The sequence below is a fragment of the Cryptomeria japonica genome, chromosome 6 (assembly GCF_030272615.1).
Source record: "Cryptomeria japonica chromosome 6, Sugi_1.0, whole genome shotgun sequence".
Taxonomy (NCBI): domain Eukaryota; kingdom Viridiplantae; phylum Streptophyta; class Pinopsida; order Cupressales; family Cupressaceae; genus Cryptomeria; species Cryptomeria japonica.
The window spans coordinates 9,869,737-9,887,556 of record NC_081410.1 but is presented as its reverse complement, the minus strand read 5'-3'; the positions used below and the strand labels follow the sequence as shown (position 1 = coordinate 9,887,556).

Here is a 17,820-nt window from a genome sequence, read left to right as displayed (position 1 = left end):
CAAGCTGTTTCCAATTATGTTAATCATTTACCTATCCTGGTAGGATGGTCCTCAACCATCCATCTTACATCTTTCCATTCATTCCACAAATCCTAATAGCTATCTTGTTGCTCTGTATGGCATGTAAGAACTCAATTCTACCAAGAGATATCATTCAATCCTAAAGAAAATATAAATTATGAAAGGATAAATCAATGAGACACTTTTATCTAATTACTCAAGCCACATTCTACTATAAGGATGTTGCATCTATCACATCTATCTAAATGATGACTAAAAATAGAACATCTGAGCCCAATCCATATTTAGCTCCATTAAATCGGATCTCATTGAACCACAAACATCCACATCAACAAATTCATCACAATTTGTGAGCCACATACTCATCCCTCATTATTTGTTTTGAATACTCATCTCTCATTTCACACAACATTCTCCAAATCAAGAAGTAAAAATGATGGATTGCCAACAATATCGATGTTATCCTGTACAACACCTCTATTGGCCAAGAGATCAACCACTTGATTAGTTTCTTCTCAATCCATCGTTTAGTTTCTAGTTCTCTATTTGCTTTTTGCAAATGACATTTGCACATATTTGCAAACGACCTTCCATATCAAGATCTCTCAATCGTTTTTCCTCACATAACCAAAGCCCTTGTGCCAAAGCTTCCATTTCCACCTCATTGTTGGTGGTAACGCTAAATATTCTTGAAAGCGTCCAAAAACATTATCCATTATCATTCCTAATGATGCAACTAACCCAGGTTGGTCTCAAGTTTCCCTTAGTCATACCATCAAAGTTAAGCTTAAATTGTCCCTTCCCTAGCACCACCTACTTGGCCTCATGTCTATTATTGGTTTTACATGTTACAATCCTCGATGGAGATCATAACCGTCCTCACATCTTCTGTATATTGATATCCTAGTTTGTATAGTGATAATTATTCCTTGCATTTTAGTTGAATTGGCAACTTCACATCTTAAGTTTTCTTGATAACATCATCTACCTTTAGAATTTTCTCACAAAAAATCCTCTTATTTTGCTCCTTCCAAATTTGTCACACTACCATGGAAGGAGCGATTGTCCAAATGTCCCCCCAAGTGGCAAAGAGCCCCATCTTAGCCCAACTAATCATAAGCATGTACAAGTCCTCCTATCTTGCAGAAGACCACCCAATCGATTGCATAAGCCATTCTTGGCACTAAAAAGCAAAAGAGCAATTTGTGCACGTGCATGTGTGTGTGTGTGTATACATAGCTCATATTGTATTGTGGTTTCAAGATGTTCTCTCTTGGTAAACTAATTTTATAAACCACTACATTAGGCATCATTTCTACAAATTTATGATCAACCATACACTCAAAATGAAAAACATCTTCCACAAATAATTTAGGACAAACTTAGTTGTCTACATGCACCTCATGGTTCATCAATTCATCTAGGGAAGATTCTGTAGTGATTTATTAGAGTTCTTATCCTAAGGAATCATATTTTGCATACATTCATCTTGCATTTATAATAATGATTTTTTTTCAACTTAAAAGAGGTTTTTTTTGCAACATTTTACTCCATCTAATGACAACCTTTGTGGGTAAGCATACATCCGATACTACTAGTACACTTTTAGTTTTTTGCATCTTCAATTGAGATTAATCATACTATGTATACCTTTAGGAAAGCCCTTATATTTCTAGTTGAGCCCAAAATAGAGAGAATATCCACTATCAACAAATGACATGTAATCACTCAACATTATGTTGATGAATTGATTAATCTACCTTCAAGATGACATTCACTAAGCCTTAAGTAAATTGATTCTTCTAGAAGCGAACATCAATTCTAGGACCGAACAAAATGGTGTTATTATTGGGTATGCATTAGCTATTGTTAAGTAAGATGTGACTAGAAAATGTTATTTAATACCTTTATAACATGACCAACTAATAAATTGTTGTTGTTGTGTACTTGTAAGTTTGCATCTCATCAAATTACAATAACAAAATGGTGTCATTATCGAGGATTTGTTGATCTTACTTTGTGTTTTTATGATCCCATCAATTTATGCCAACACAATGGTGACATGGATGTAAGTTCTTTTTAAAACTCTAATGATTTTAGTTACTAGAATAATAGGAAAGAACATTATATTATACAATGATGTGCATATAAGTAATGATTACCGTACTTATGGCAGGTATTCTTGAAATAAATTTCTCTTTCAAGTGAAGATTAGTGACTATGTTTCAATCAAACCTAGAATGAATGACTAAATCAAAAGACTTGAAGATGAAAAGAAGAAAGTAATTTAGAGACAAACAACGATAATTAGAAGCTTCAACTCATGCAAGGAGACAAAATACAATGTACAAAGCTCATAATACTAGCAAGTCACTTATACAAAACTCTCAAGATCCAAAAGTAGGAACACTTAACGAGAGAATATATATTCTTTGATTCAAGAAACTAGTAGCAATAAAGGATCTATCCTACAAGGTAACAAGAAATGAAAAAGGCCAGCTAACTTGTAATGTCATAACACATTTCAATAAAAGACAATGTTTGTATAATAAAACATTTAATACTAGGATAAGGGCACAAAATATTATATACTTATATTCCAAGGAGGCATAAAATTGTATTCATCTTGAAGCAAGTGGACAAGGAGTTTATAGTCTTCACTCTTGAATATATTCTCTGAATATTCAAGTTCTCCAATTTGAATTTTTATGTCTTCTATTCTTGTATGACTTGCTCTTGTTCCTCCACGCTCAACTGATTATTTAAATATTGCATCACTTCAATTCATCTCAAATCCATAATTGATAAGCCATGGTATTGTATATCCATCCTCGTTTACAAAATTTTATGATACAAATTAATTGTAAGTAATTACAAATCAATTATAAACAAATGCAAATCTATTGTATTTAATTGTACAAATTAATTGTAAGCAAAAGTAACAATAACGAAAATTTAATTTTTATTAAATATTTAATTATTTTCAATATTATTCACCACTCAAATTAAGTACATTTTTTTTTTTATCTTCTTTTAACCTTTCCTTACATTGAAATAATTTTACTAACAAATATTCAATAATCTTAATAATCTATGTTACTCATCAATTGAACTAACTGCATATCTACTAAATTTGCTTAAAATGTTTTTATTAAAACTACTAGATTTTGAAAGTATTTTCGTTGTAAATTTTCAAATAACTCTCAAAATAAGATTTATTTGACTATGTTCTGAAAATATAAAATTACAAATACTTGTCTTGAAATGAATAAGATTTATTTGACTATGTTCATACATCATGCACGCCGAGGCATATCGATTTGTGTTACAAAGACCTTCCGCTTACAATTCCCTTCAAGCTTGTGAACTTACGCCATTAAAACCTGCTTCATTGACATATAGCTAGGGCTTATAAGCCTTTTATAGATAATATCCTACATAGAATCAAGAAGACTGATTTTAAAATCTACGTAGTATTATATATCATATATTACTATTCATTTAAATAAAATTATTTCTCGCATTAGCTATACCTAAGGAAATTCATAAACCAGCCTTCTTCCTGAAATACAAGGAGCACATGTCCATGGCACATCAGAAACAGGAGGCAAAGGCGGATCCAAACAAAATGTATGTGCAGCTCTCCTTCCACAACGATGGCATTTCAGAAGAAGTTCCTCTGTATCTCCACTTCCACATATATTGCAATGTAAATTCTGTTAAATGCAAACAACAAATCTGTGGTTAATTCTTACCATTTCATTGAAAAGATTAATTGTTTAGCAGCATTTGACTAAAAAACTAAGGAGAAAATTTACCCCTGGGAGTTGCAGATTATCTTCCAGAGCATTCTCACCAACTATATATATATTATTATTGGTAAACTCTGGGAGAGTCTGAGAATAGATTTTTTGATCATGACAATCAGCGTGATTCTTAAAAATAAATCCAAAGATTTCCTTACATACGGGGCAAGGTGGTTTCTTTTTCTGGGAGACCTGTAAACAACCAAGACATAAAATGAGCCTTGAAATTACTGTTTACTGAATATTCTGTTTTTGTACGAAAAATTTTATTTAACTGAACTAAATTATTAAGTATTAGAACACGTCCCACAAGCAAAAATCAAAGGGGTTGTGGATCTAAATTTAACTAAGCAACCATTAAATATAAAGGCAGCCTAAAAAATATAGTCATGACAATGAGAGTATGGCTTAAAACATAGAATGAACAGTAATATGATTTCAGTAATATGATTTACCAGTATTTTAGACCATTTCATAATGCATTCTAAGCAGAAATGATGGCCACATGGTAGAATCCCCCTCGATTCACTGGCTTCTGTCAAACAGATTGGACATGCTACCTCATTAGAAATGCTATGATCTGATGGTGTTGGAGACAAAGGTTTCCCAACATCTTCTATATCTATATCCATGTCAACTGTAGATTCACAAGTCTTCCCTTCAATTGAATTTTTTCTACTTCCTGTAGATGTACAGTAGACAACTTCAATACCAACTTCTGGAGGACAAAACTTATGACTTGGTTCAGGTACAATCCCCGAGTTCTTGAAATCACTCTTTTCCTTATCCTCACCAACATTACAAGTACCAATTGGTTCTCCTGTGTCATCCTCAAAAGGTGTGACATAATTCAAAATACTACCATAGTCTGATTTTTTCACTAGACGGCGAGTTTTTCTTCTTTGTTTCTCCATATTTTGCTTTGAAGATGAACAATTCCTGTCTTCAATTTGAGCCTTCTGACTATATGATTTGTTGATCAAATCCTGTAAAGGCTAGTTACAGAAGCAACCACCAAATAAAACTGTCAGTTCAGTGACAAATGGAACAGAACAGAGACCGAGCTTTGTGGTCCCTCCAAGAATCACATAGCAAAGGTTTCTCATGTGCATCAAGTCGAGTATTTACCTGTTTATTGTGAACTTGGTTATCTCTCCTCCTTGAGATAGACCTATCATCCTGTGTTATTACACCCCAGAACAAAATTAAAATTGCAGAGCTTTGGCCTTCAATCATATACTAGTATTGTTAATAGCACATTCCCTTCAAAACATAGTAAGAAGAAAATATACCTCTTCATTATTATTATATGATGATCTTGCCGCAATTTTGGGACTCTTAAAGCAGATTTCCTGCATTTTTAAAGGAGATTCCCTGTAGAGAATTGGTATTGAAGAATCAGATGTTACAAATGCCTCGTCATCAGACAAAGGCCTTCTTTTTTGTCTAGTCACTTCTGCACGTGCAGGAGGTTCCCACAATAAAGGCCCTACCTCTCGACCACTGCATTTTATCCAAAGTTCTTAAATTTTAATCCCCCATAAAACAAAGTGAAAAGCATCTTATTAACATGACAAACCACCTGAATCTCACTTAAATGGAGTTCACAAATAGGCAAGCAAATTTAAAAATTCGTATAAATATTACAACACGCATTAATGAAAACAGGTTTACATTTCGTTTGCACAAAGTCTGCTTCTTACAGTCAGCTAACTTAAATCAGAGGCCATAAATGTTTTGTCTACAGAAACGTGAGTTAGCTAATTTAAATCAGATAGCATCAATGTTTCTATTCAGAAATGTAAGCAAGCACCCTTCTCTCTGAGAATATTCATTCAAGACAAACACACAAAGCAAACAAGTTGAACAAGGTAGGTACACAAACAGAAAAGAATGACATCTCAAAAAGCATCACTTCTCAATATTTCGAGTATTTCTCTGATTTAACCATATTTTGGCTGTTAAACCTGGCTCCTATAGATTACATTGTTTCATATTGTGGGAAATCTCTTCAATTTTCCACATGGTTACTTTTCGTAGATTTAAAGATTTATTAACAAGATTCCTTCTTTCCTTGTGGTCCATGGAACTTTCATCACCTAATCCCACTGAAAAAGCCAAGGTTGAAAGCTCAGGCAAGACTCACATTAAATTATCTAGCTAAACCAAGCTTCAATAATTCACCAAGTGACAAAAAGCTTCAGAAGCTGCAAAAGTTCTTCTCCGTGTTTGAAAATATAAAGGCTGATACTCACACCCACAGAAGGGGATGCAAGGTAGATTGGACTCAACTGAAAAAAAAAAAAGCATTAAAGTATGAGAGTAAAGACTAGCATTTCGTCAGATTGCAAAGTATATCCTTTGTAAGTATATTCAAAGACCAGATTCAGAGCTCTCACAGTACACAAATGAGAAACTTATAAGCTGGAATTATGGATAGAATGAATTAACAATAAAATTATGGATATGGGTTCTAAGTGAATGATGAGGAGCTCTGCACATCGACATCTCGGCGACATGGTTGGCAAGCCTCCATCCGGCAGGGAAGCACCTTCACATAACCACCCGTGGCAATTGGTATTGGACAAAAAAGCTGCTAGGGCAGAGAAGAGGGAGGCTAGGGCTTCTTTGGAAAGCATGTGGGTGATCCCCATCACCTCTCGAATCCCCGACTGCGCCACCAAAGCAAATAGCATACCATTGGGTTTTTGAGCAAATTCTTCAGGCCCCAGACATCTCCTTCGAAAGCCACAGCGGTATTCTGTTGTGACGTTTTCACACATCGCCCCATTGCAAATGGGGACCCTTGCTTTTTTGCTTTTTAGGGTTTGTTTTTGGTCTTTTAGGGTTTTGTTAGTTAGCCTTTGCATTTTGAGTGCTGTTGGGGAGATCAATAGGATAGCAGGTCCTGCTGGAGTGAAGTCCTGATCCTGAAAGTTTGGCTAAGTCTGAAAGTCCTGATCCTGAAATTTGGCTAAGTCTGAATGTCCTGATCCTGAAATTTGACTAAGTCTGGAAACTGAAAAACCTCCAAAAACTAGATTTTGCTATATAACTCCTGGAGGTCTGAAACCACTCTCAAACATCCTGAAAGTATATATGGAATATAACTTAAAGTATAAGAAAAAGTCAAATTTCGCTCTTGTCCTTCACTGAGGATCCAGAGCGAATTTCGCTCCTGTCCCTCTCCAAGGGACCAAGGCGAAGCACTCCTGTCCCTCACCAAGGGTCCAGGGCGAAAAGGCTTATTTGAGTCATTCCTGACCTTGTTTGGTCAAATTGAAACATCAAAGACACAATGAAGGACGAAATGAGCATGATAGAGCATCCAGACTTGACAATGAAATGATGAAGTTTTTTTGCCTAGAAGGTCAAATTCGCTCCTGCCCCTCACTGAAGGACCAGAGCGCTTTTCTTTATATGCACAATTTTAGACCTTTTTTGGACATTAACTTTTATTCATAGCATGAAGTAAGGTGAAATCTTCCCTAGCAAAGGAAATTTGAGATGAAAATTGTAGTGATTTGGCCTTGAGGACAAAAATCGCTCCTATCCCTCACTGAAGGACCCGAGCTTGAATTCCAAATTTGCATTATCCTTTCAAAATTTAAGTGATTTTGCGATTTGAGGAGGTCAAGAGAAGTATGTTTTATTCATTGAATATAACTTGAGTGGCTTACGAAAGAGAAAATCAACCTAAGTAACAAAAGCGCTCCTGTCCCTCTCCAAGGGACCAGAGCGATTTTCAAAAGAAGCTCCTGTCCCTCTCCAAGGGACTAGAGCGATTTTCCCTCAAGACAAGTTTCTGGCCAAGGTAAAGCGCGTTTCAAGTTTGACATGAATGAAGGAAGGCGTGATCAATCCATTGAAGATAATTTCGAAAAGATAGCAAAACGTAAGTGAGCTCAAAATTGCCTAGGCGCTCCTGTCCCTCTCCAAGGGACCAGGGCAAAAATGTTCTAAGGTACGCCCCTTCCAAAGATCACATGAATTGAACTTAAAGTTCCAGATAAAATGCCATTTTGAACGTCAAGGATGAAGTTTCAAACGTAAAAAAATGAAGGATGGAGGACAAAAATACAGGAGCGCTCCTGTCCCTCTCCAAGGGACCAGAGCGAAGTTATCAAAATTCATTATTTTTTTTGCCTTATTTTAGCAAATCGCACAAGATGCCAAGTTCGCCAAAAAATTTCGAAATATTTTTTAAAATTCTAATTAAATTGGCATTTAATGAAAATCGCATAGCATTTAATAATTAATTTTGGGCCTTGGAAAATCGTTTTTGTTTTATTATTAATTGAGGCATTTCAAAATTAATTATTATTAATTTAAAATTTAAAAGAAGAGCGCTTGAGGTATCATTTTTTATTGCTTAATGAAGTCGGCCTTCTCCTTTTATTAATCTTTGTTTATTTTTTCCACCAAGTCGGCCTATGGAGAGATGTAGAAGGTGAGCGCTCTATATATTGGAGGTGTTGTTTCACAATTCAAATCATTCAATCATCCTTTCAAGTGCGAAATTGGAGAGCAATTTGAGGAGCGAAATCCAGAGGAGTGGAGCGAATTTCTACTAAGTGTGGAGAAGCTAGTGGAGGGCGAAATTCATCTTGAAGGCTATTGGAGAGGCGTATTTCTTGCTAGTTTGGAGGATAATTTCCAGATTTTTGAAGACATTTGAAGGCGAATTTCCAGATTTTTGAAGAGGAAGCTGGAGTTCTTTTCCAAGCTAAAGGAGGTGCATTTTATCCAAGGGAGAGCTTTGATCTACACTTTGCCTAGCAAAATTCATCTATTTTTACATCATTTCTTAGAGTTTAAAACTCAAGAGGAGGTATGGCGAAATCATCTTGACACCCTTATTCAAGGTTTGATTTTTTTAAGCATTTTTGGGAAAAATCTAAGTATTACATGGTTAATTAGGAAATGATAACTCAAGATTTATCATGAAGTTTCCTAATTAAAATCTTGAATATTCCTTTTAAAGTTTAATTTTTAGATTTCAAGATATATTACTAATTTTGAAATGTTGTGTAGGTATCAAGATGGCGACTCCAAGCTCGAAAGATCTACGAGTCGGAAGACTCTCCTCAAGGAAAATCAAGCTAGATCAAGGACGATCAAGCAAGGACAAGGACGACCTTCTTCGATCCAGCCTAGCATCGACAAGGACGATCTTCTTTGGACTAACGTCATCAAGGGCGACCTCTTCCAAATCCAGCATTCCAAGGCGAGGTACATCATCATCCTGCAAATCAAGGACACAAGAAGTCAGAACAAGGGTTCGTTGAAGAAGCAAATAGTTCCAAATGAATTAATTAAAGCTAGCTTCTCAACAACACCAAGTTGAATATTTACAAGTTACAAGTGTCAGACAAGGTCGCATCCTAGTCATCACTTCTCCAGTCAGTGTGGTCCACCTCAGCATTTCCAGATTCAATGTACCTAACTCATGGAAGGTGGCACAAACTTCGATGTACCTACCCCGGCTATTCATTGGTGGAATTTTTCAGAGAGGACATGTGTCCAAGCAATACAATTATTTCATTGGTCAAGCATTAAATGTTATGTAATGATTGTAACAAACCCTAATTAGGGTTTTCATTGTAAAATCTTGGCCATTGATCTCGAATTGATCTTAGCCATCGAATTGTATTGAGGGCACTATATAAACCCCGACTCTTCATTTTGTAAAGGCAATGAGAGATAGTATGTAAATAGTTGAAGCAGTTAGAAGATAGAAAGTAGTTAGAAGGTGATTAGAATAGCAATTAGAGTAGAGTAGAGAGAGAAGGTAAAGATTGTTGCCAAGAGGTTGTTGTAAAAGACTTGTAACTTCATTGAAGAAATGGTGAAATTTATGGGTCAATTCGACAATTTGCATGGTCTTTATACTTCTCATATTTGATTTCATGTTATTAGATGAGTGGAAGAAATATGCTTGATTGATGGTGAAATTCGCATATCCATACTACTAGCAGTTTGTTGATTGCAGACTTGCCTTGTGTAGTCAACTGGAATCGTTCAGCTTAAGCTTAACTTCAATTGTCGCTTCTTCATTGATATGCATCAACCAGATGGTGTCTATGCCTGCAGTGATGATTTGAACATCATAAAGCTTCCCTTCGAAGATCGCACTAGCCTTGTGGAGATGGTCCTGCGATGTCAAAACAAGACCTAGTTAGAGTTTCATCAAAGATCAATCATTGCTCCTACATTCTTAGTATTAGGATTAGATCCTCTCTTCGCCCTCATCTTTTTTCCTTTTTTTCAAGTCAAAGCCAGTAAGAGCCTATGTTCCAACAATATTCAAAGCAGATCAGACGTTCAATCATCAAATGTAAGTCCCCTTGTGATTCCAGCAAATCACATCATACCACAAAGAGCTTATCCACACGTAGAGACCCTACATACAAGAACCTTGAAGTCATCCTGATTGATCCTTTTTCGCGATATCTTTAGCAATCAGAGGCTTTACTCAAGAGAGGATAAGGTACGTATTTTATTCTGTGTTTGATAGTGTACAAAATACACGTCAACATATTCCCATCCACATAACTATAGAGCGGAGGGTTACAGAAGACCCGATAAGGATGGAGGAAGGGCATTGCCATATCATGGCCCCAAATTAGCCAATTCAAGGCCGGTCTAGAAGCTGGGGGACACGCTCCATCATGTTGCAAGGAGAGAGGGTGCCCTAGCAGTGACAAAACCCAACCCGGAGTTCATCAAAATTTCAAACCCCAGAGAAGCCATGGATTTAAATAAATATTGCAGAGGGCACGGACTCTTTGCGAAATGGGGAGAGAATAATCAGCCACTCGCCGGAATAGTGGAATGGTGGAAAACTACATTCCACGGCCAAGTAAGTATCACAACCCTAGCAAAAAAATTTCTATACATTGAATGCTACAAAAAATCTTTGAAGGCCAAACTATTGCATGAAGAATACGTTTTTTACAAAGGTGCAAATTTCAATTTCATTGATTGGCAACCTAAATTCGATGCTAATGGATATGAATTTAAAAGGGTATCAAAATGGATAGAAATCCCCAATGTTCCTGTAGAAATAATGCATGCTAAAATTCTTATAGAAATTGGGGATAAATTGGGCAAATTCATAGTCGTAGAGAAAAATTGGTCAGATAAATCTGACATAAAACTGCTAATAGAAGTAAACAAGGGCATGGAAGACCTAAAAAACATAATCCTAGAAACAATAGATGGCAGCTACATTCTAAAACCGGTATGGTATACTGGCCCGGTAGCTGAAGATTTAGCTTTCTGCAAAAGGCAAAACCCTAATCTGCAAAAGCCGCGGGAAATAGTAAATTACAACCATAGAGCTTCAAATGATAAAATAAACATCCAATTGAATAATGACAAGGGCAACTTCATTATAAACACTGGTCAGCAAGAGAATGATAATATCCCAACTCCGCCTCCTTTCCCGGTCTTGAATAACAGTCCAGACAGAGCCAATAACAACAAAGAAACTCAGGTTTATGATAATGAGGACCGAATCCAAGCAAAACTGAACAATGTTATAGAAAATTTAATGGGGAAACTAGCTGAAGAATTTGTCGAGGACGTACTCATTGATACTCTGACAAATAGGGCAGACAATGTCAACATCTCCAATATAGAACAGGTTCAGACCCCTCCCAAAACCCCCTCACTAATCACCAACCCAACTGAGGTGGCTCAAGAGGATACAACCACAGCCTCTCCCACTCTGGAGGAATCCCCTGTTGTGGAAGAATTGAATGCAAATGAGGAAAGAGAATTCATTATCAATGAGCTGATCAATATGCAGGAAACGGAAAATAACATAGTATTAGACAACAGCTCAATCAACCCACAAAACAGAGGTATCCTCTAGATGGGAGGTGATAAAATTAACTACTGACTGTGGCAAATCCATGAGCAACAAAAGAGGTCGGAAGTCTTTTTTAGACAAAAAGATGGACGGGGATGCGGAGGGGCAGGCCAAAATCACAACACTGTTGGGGCAAGGAAAATCTCCCCTCCCCCTCGTAGAGGTATAAACATACTTACATGTAATGTTAGGGGTTTGGGAGCCCCTAACAAACAAAGACTGATTAAGCGAAGCATACTAAAATCTGCTATGGACCTTGTTATGATACAAGAAACAAAACTAAGCAAGACTGATATGAACAATTTTAGTAGAAAATTCACCCGATGGCAGATGGAAGCGGTGGAGTCTACAAGGGCATCGGGTGGACTAGGTATAATGTGGAGAAAAAATGCAAAATGCAGTTGCATTCACATGTCAAACCAAGATGCAAAATCGGATGGCTGGCAAAGTAAGAGCCCTTAGTCTAAATCTTGAGTTTATTATTAGTAATGTATATGGCCCAATTCCAACTAATAAAAAAAGATTAGTTTGGCAAGAAATTGAACACTACTTAAATACTCAGGATGAAAACTACATCATCATAGGTGGTGATTTCAACACCATCTTGTACTCATCTGATAAAAGCGGTGGTATAAAAACCATTAGACAACCACAAAGAGACTTCGCAAACTAGATAAATAACAATAACTTACTTGAAATCAAAATTGAGATGGGTTTTCACACATGGAATAACAGAAGAAAAGATTTCTCCAACATTGCAGAAACACTTGATCGATTTTTATTTAAAGGAGATCTAACCGATCTTAAAACAGAACTAAAAACTACAGTATTACCATGGTCAGGCTTTGATCATTACCTGGTACTTTTAGAACTTATGGGGGAAACAAAGCAAACTGGGTGTCCCTTCAAGTTCGAAAGAATGTGGTTTACACATGAAGACTTCCTCCCCAACATACAAAAATGGTGGAAGGATGGTGTCTTTATAGGATCTAAAATGTACTGTCTGGTCTCCAAGCTGAAAGAGTTTAAGCATAAATTACTAGATTGGAACAAAAAGAAATTTAAAAACATCTTCGAGGAGAAGTCAAGAATTGAGAAAGAGCTAGAGACAATAAACACTGATGTGATGCAAAACGGGATGACCTCTCAAACATACGAGGCTGAGAAAATGCTTTTATGTGAATATGAAGGCATTCTGGCCAGAGAAGAGATATACTGGAAACAGAAATCTTGAGAGACATGGTTAGAAGATGGAGATAGAAACACCAAATTTTTTCACAACAGTGTCAAAATGAAAAGGGCAGCAAATAAGATTACTCAAATCACCAATGACAGTGATCAGATCATTACGGATCAAGATCTGATTGCAAAAGATGCAACCAAGTACTTTGAAAATATCCTCAACAACAGGGAACACTCGGACCTCCCTAACAATAGAACCTTATTAAATAACATACCCAAACTGATAACAGAGGGTGATAATAAAATGTTAAACTCTAAAATCACTTATGAAGAAGTTAAAACGGCTTTGGCACAATTTCAAGGATACAAAGCCCCTGGACCAAATGACTTCCCTGCTAGTTTTTTTCAGAAATGTTGGCACATCTTAGGGGACGAGGTTACTAATGCCTTGGAATCCGCTCGCAATGCAAGGAAATTCCTAAAAGAGATCAATAACACCTTTTTGGCCTTAATTCCAAAGAAAGAAAATCCCTCAAAGTGGGAAGAATTCAGACCCATTTCTCTATGTAACATGACTTATAAACTACTAGCTAAAGTCATGGCCAATAGACTAAAAAAATTACTGCCCGTCATAATATCAAAAGAACAAACAGGCTTTGTACCCAATAGATCAATTTTGGATGGAATTATTATTGTACAAGAAGCCATCCACTCCTGTTAGTTCCAAGGGCAACCTAATATGCTGATAAAATTAGATATCAAAAAGGCTTATGACAAAGTGGATTGGTATTTCCTTTGTAGCTGCATGAAGGCCTTTGGCTTTAACAAACAATGGATCAATTGGGTTTACTTCTGCATATCAAACCCTAGGTTCTCTATCTTACTAAACGGGAAATCGGAAGGCTTCTTTGAAGTATCTAGGGGACTCAGAGAGGGTGACCCTTTATCCCCATTCTTATTTATAATTATGTCTGAAGCCTTAAGTAGAAGCCTGGATGCATCACGGAGGTCTAGCAAACTAACGGGGATTCAGATCACTGAAGGTGTAGAACCATGTACCCATCAACAGTTTGCTGACGACAATGATTTTGGGAAAAGGACAGTTAAAGGAAGCTAAGGAAATCAAGAAAATATTACAATCTTATGGGCTGGCTTCGGGAGAGATGGTAAACAAGGAGAAATCAGAAATATTCTTCTTTAATTTGGAAGCACAAGAGGAATACAAGATAGCTTTGTATCTAGGGCACAAAATAGGTCATCTACCATTCTAGTATTTAGGGATGCCTCTGAACAAAGGTATCAAAACCAACAAACTTTGGGATCCCCTGATTGAAAAAGTGAGGAAGAAGCTGTCATCTTGGAAATCCTTATGGCTGACAAGGGCAGGAAGATTAACCCTCATAAAAACAGTATTAGCAGCAATGCCTATTTATCTTCTATCATGTATACCACTTCCAAAAGGGGCCTATAAGAAACTAACTCAAATAATTAGAGATTTCTATTGGAATGGTGCAGAGGATAAAAAAAAAATGAAACTAATATCATGGGAAAAGATATGTCGAGAAAAGAGTGATGGAGGCATTGGAATAAGAAAATTACTATGGCAAAATAAGGCTTTAGGGGCAAAATTGGCATGGAGAATGTACACATCCTCAAAAGCCAAATGGGCCAGAATCCTTAGGACCAAATAAATATCACAAAATTAGAGAGAGGCAATATTTAGGGAAACAAACCCACCCAAGGGATCTAGAATCTGGAACTTTATAAAAGAAAGTCGATCCCTCATAGCGAACCACCTATCCTGGGATATTCGCGATGGTAAAACCGCCTTGTTCTAGGAGGATTCCTGGAGGGGTTACCCCTCAATAGACAGTCTAATGAACACAACCAGCATAAAGGACCAAATGAAATCTTTATGGGGTAATCATGTAAGGGATTATACGACATTGGCACCAGAATCGACAATGGGATGGAAATGGAAAAACATGCTCCCATTCTTAGTGGACAACAAAGACCAAGAATTGTTGCAAATTCTTGAGGGTAGAATAATAACACTCAGACCTCGGCCAGATGAGCTTATATGATCGAGATCAAAGGATGGACAATACAACTGCAAAGATGGTTTCAGAACCATATATGATGAGACAAACAATATCAAGGACTATATCCCTAACATAATATGTTGGGACAAATTCGGTCTCCCAAAAGCTGGCTTCTTTGCCTGGGCGGCATTTCAAGGGAAGGTCCTAATTGCGGAGCAATTTAAACTTAGAGGTTACAAAGGACCCTCAATTTGTTTCTTATACAAGAAAGATGAGGAAACAAATGATCACATATTCACAACCTGTAACTACACACAAAAATGCAGAAATGTTGGTATTGGTTGATGGCACAACTAGGTTGGTCAGGTGCCCTCATCCCTTACCTAAAGGATTGGTTCAGAAGTTGGCCAATCATCAAAAGGAATAGCATCTTCCACAATTTATGGATATGCAGCCTAGCAATAGTAATCGAGGAGGTCTGGAAAGAGAGGAACTAGAGAATCTTCCAAGAGACAGAAATGAAGGTAGAAAATTTGATAGCGAAAATAGAAACCTCAATCACAAAAACCTCCAATAGTAGGAATACGACCATTCCACAACATGATAAGACATTTACAAACTGGGATAACTACATCAAAAAGCAGTAGAAGGGGATTAAAATCCCTCCTTTTTTGGGGAAGGGGAACAGAGACAAGACCGATGTTAGGAAAGCATGCAAATGGGTGCCCCTAGAGACTGGATGGTGCAAACTCAATTTTGATGGAGCATCCAGAGGCAATCTAGGGGCAGGATGTATAATCCGCTCACATGAAGGGATATGTATTGGATCGAGATCCCGATATCTAGGGCATTGCACTAACAATAAGGCAGAATTGTTGAGCTTAATAGAGGGTTTAAACCTATGCAAACAATTAAAAATATCCAAATTGGAAATAGAAGGGGACTCAGCCATCATAGTTAATGCAATGAGGACCAGGACAATGTCAAACTGGGAGCTCAGAAGTTTATTGGATAGAGCCCTTTCTCTAATGGAAAGCTTCTCAGATTACACGTTCAATCACATATATAGGGAAGCTAACACGATGGCAGATAATCTAGCTAATTTAGGGGCAGATGGAACAAATAGAACCACATCATTAACATACAAGCAATCAGACCAGGATACTCATAGGCAGGCAGAGATTTAGACATAATCCTAAAAACAGCACATTCACACACATATTGGAAGGTATACATATGTATATGCACAAATAGCGGTATATATGTACGTATATATTTGTATTTATATAATTATATGTGTACACGTGCATATATATGGTAGCAGATACATATATAGATGCACGTATACATATATAACTATATATATAGATATACACAGACACATATACAGATATATGCGCATCTAATCATATATATACCTATTAATAGTATTCTTAGAGCATAGCTCACTCCCTTTTATAGATGCATACGAATATACACAAAGTATGTTGGTATGCATATAGGGTTATATACATACAAATATATGCATATATACAAAACATATGAATATGTATATATATATGCATACAAGTATATATGTCTATACACACACAGACATATACACATTTCAAACTTACATAGAGATATATAGAAATATTTGTATATATAGACATATATATATACAAAGGCCGAAATATGTAAATATACATATAGACATATATGCAGACCTATATATAGATAGATCTATATAATATATAGATATGCATAGGCATCATCATACGACAAGACATTATCATTTAGACACAGTTCGATCCCTTAGCAAGCTGGAGATACTAGGATATAAGACAAACAGAGAATAAAAGAAAGAGAAATCAACAACCCCACAATCGATATGACAGGACAAAATAGGGTTGGAACTTTCACAGATGTGACAAAAATGCATATGCTCATCTATACACATATAACAGGACTATATACTCAAATCTATATATACATACATATATATGCATATATATATATATATATATATATATATATATGCATATAGGCATATACATATATATATATGCATATATGTATATACTAAGTCACAAGGTTCGAATTCGAATTCAAATTCGACAACCATGAAATTCGGATGAAATTCGACAAGGGAAAAATTCGAAAAAAAATTCGGATAAAATTCGCCTTCTATAATTTTGTTTATTTTTAAATATATGCATACTTCTAATAAATTATCAGAATAGCGACCCTTGTTGGAGAAAATCCGAGGGCAACCCAACAGTTGCAGACACCCATGACCCAATAGATACAAAGCATATACAAAGAATACCCACGACCAGCTGAGTTGTGTTTAGAGGCGGATAGCAGTGCTTTATAGAAGAAATTCGATTAAATTCAATTTTTTTTTATAGAAGTTTGAAATTCGATTAAATTCAAACCTCATCCATGAAAATCGCCGTATCCTGTGACTTAGTGTATATATATAGATATATGCATATAGGTGCATATGTGTATACATAAATTTCTCAAATCTATATATACACACACATACATGCATATATACAGAGATATATAAATATGTATATAGATATATATGCATATAGGCATATATATATATGCACACACATACATGGACAGAAATATAATAAAGCATATATATATTTACACAGAGATATAGATGTATGCCCACACACACACACACACACACACACATATATATATATATACATCAATGTAGTATATAAATATGATTAAACATCATATGCTAGAAATCATCATGAAGATACTGCTTGACTACTTGAGCAATCATATATTGATAAGGCTAGGGAGTAAGGCGAACCAACAATCATGAAAAAGTAATCATCACTCCCGTAGTCATTACAGCAGGGCATTTTGGGGATGGAAATATGTCAGA

General features: G+C 36.1%; 1 protein-coding gene across 7 annotated transcripts in view; it reads right to left on the bottom strand.

The window, feature by feature from the left end:
* Nucleotides 1-3,218: 3,218 nt before the first annotated feature.
* Nucleotides 3,219-17,820, bottom strand: part of LOC131069480 (uncharacterized) — a 28,939-nt gene continuing 14,337 nt past the window's right edge. For 2 of the 7 annotated variants that reach the window (XM_058004924.2, XM_058004954.2), the window contains 6 exons: nucleotides 5,120-5,330; nucleotides 4,956-5,006; nucleotides 4,283-4,822; nucleotides 3,840-4,019; nucleotides 3,555-3,737; nucleotides 3,219-3,455 (listed from right to left, as the gene is read on the bottom strand). In XM_058004924.2, the coding sequence (XP_057860907.2) occupies nucleotides 3,555-3,737; nucleotides 3,840-4,019; nucleotides 4,283-4,822; nucleotides 4,956-5,006; nucleotides 5,120-5,330 (1,165 nt within the window). In that variant the 3' untranslated portion in view covers nucleotides 3,219-3,455. Of the gene's footprint in view, nucleotides 3,475-3,554; nucleotides 3,738-3,839; nucleotides 4,020-4,282; nucleotides 4,823-4,955; nucleotides 5,007-5,119; nucleotides 5,331-17,820 lie in introns of all 7 variants that reach the window. The other 5 variants (XM_058004948.2, XM_058004933.2, XM_058004942.2 and 2 more) reach the window with 5 other exon arrangements.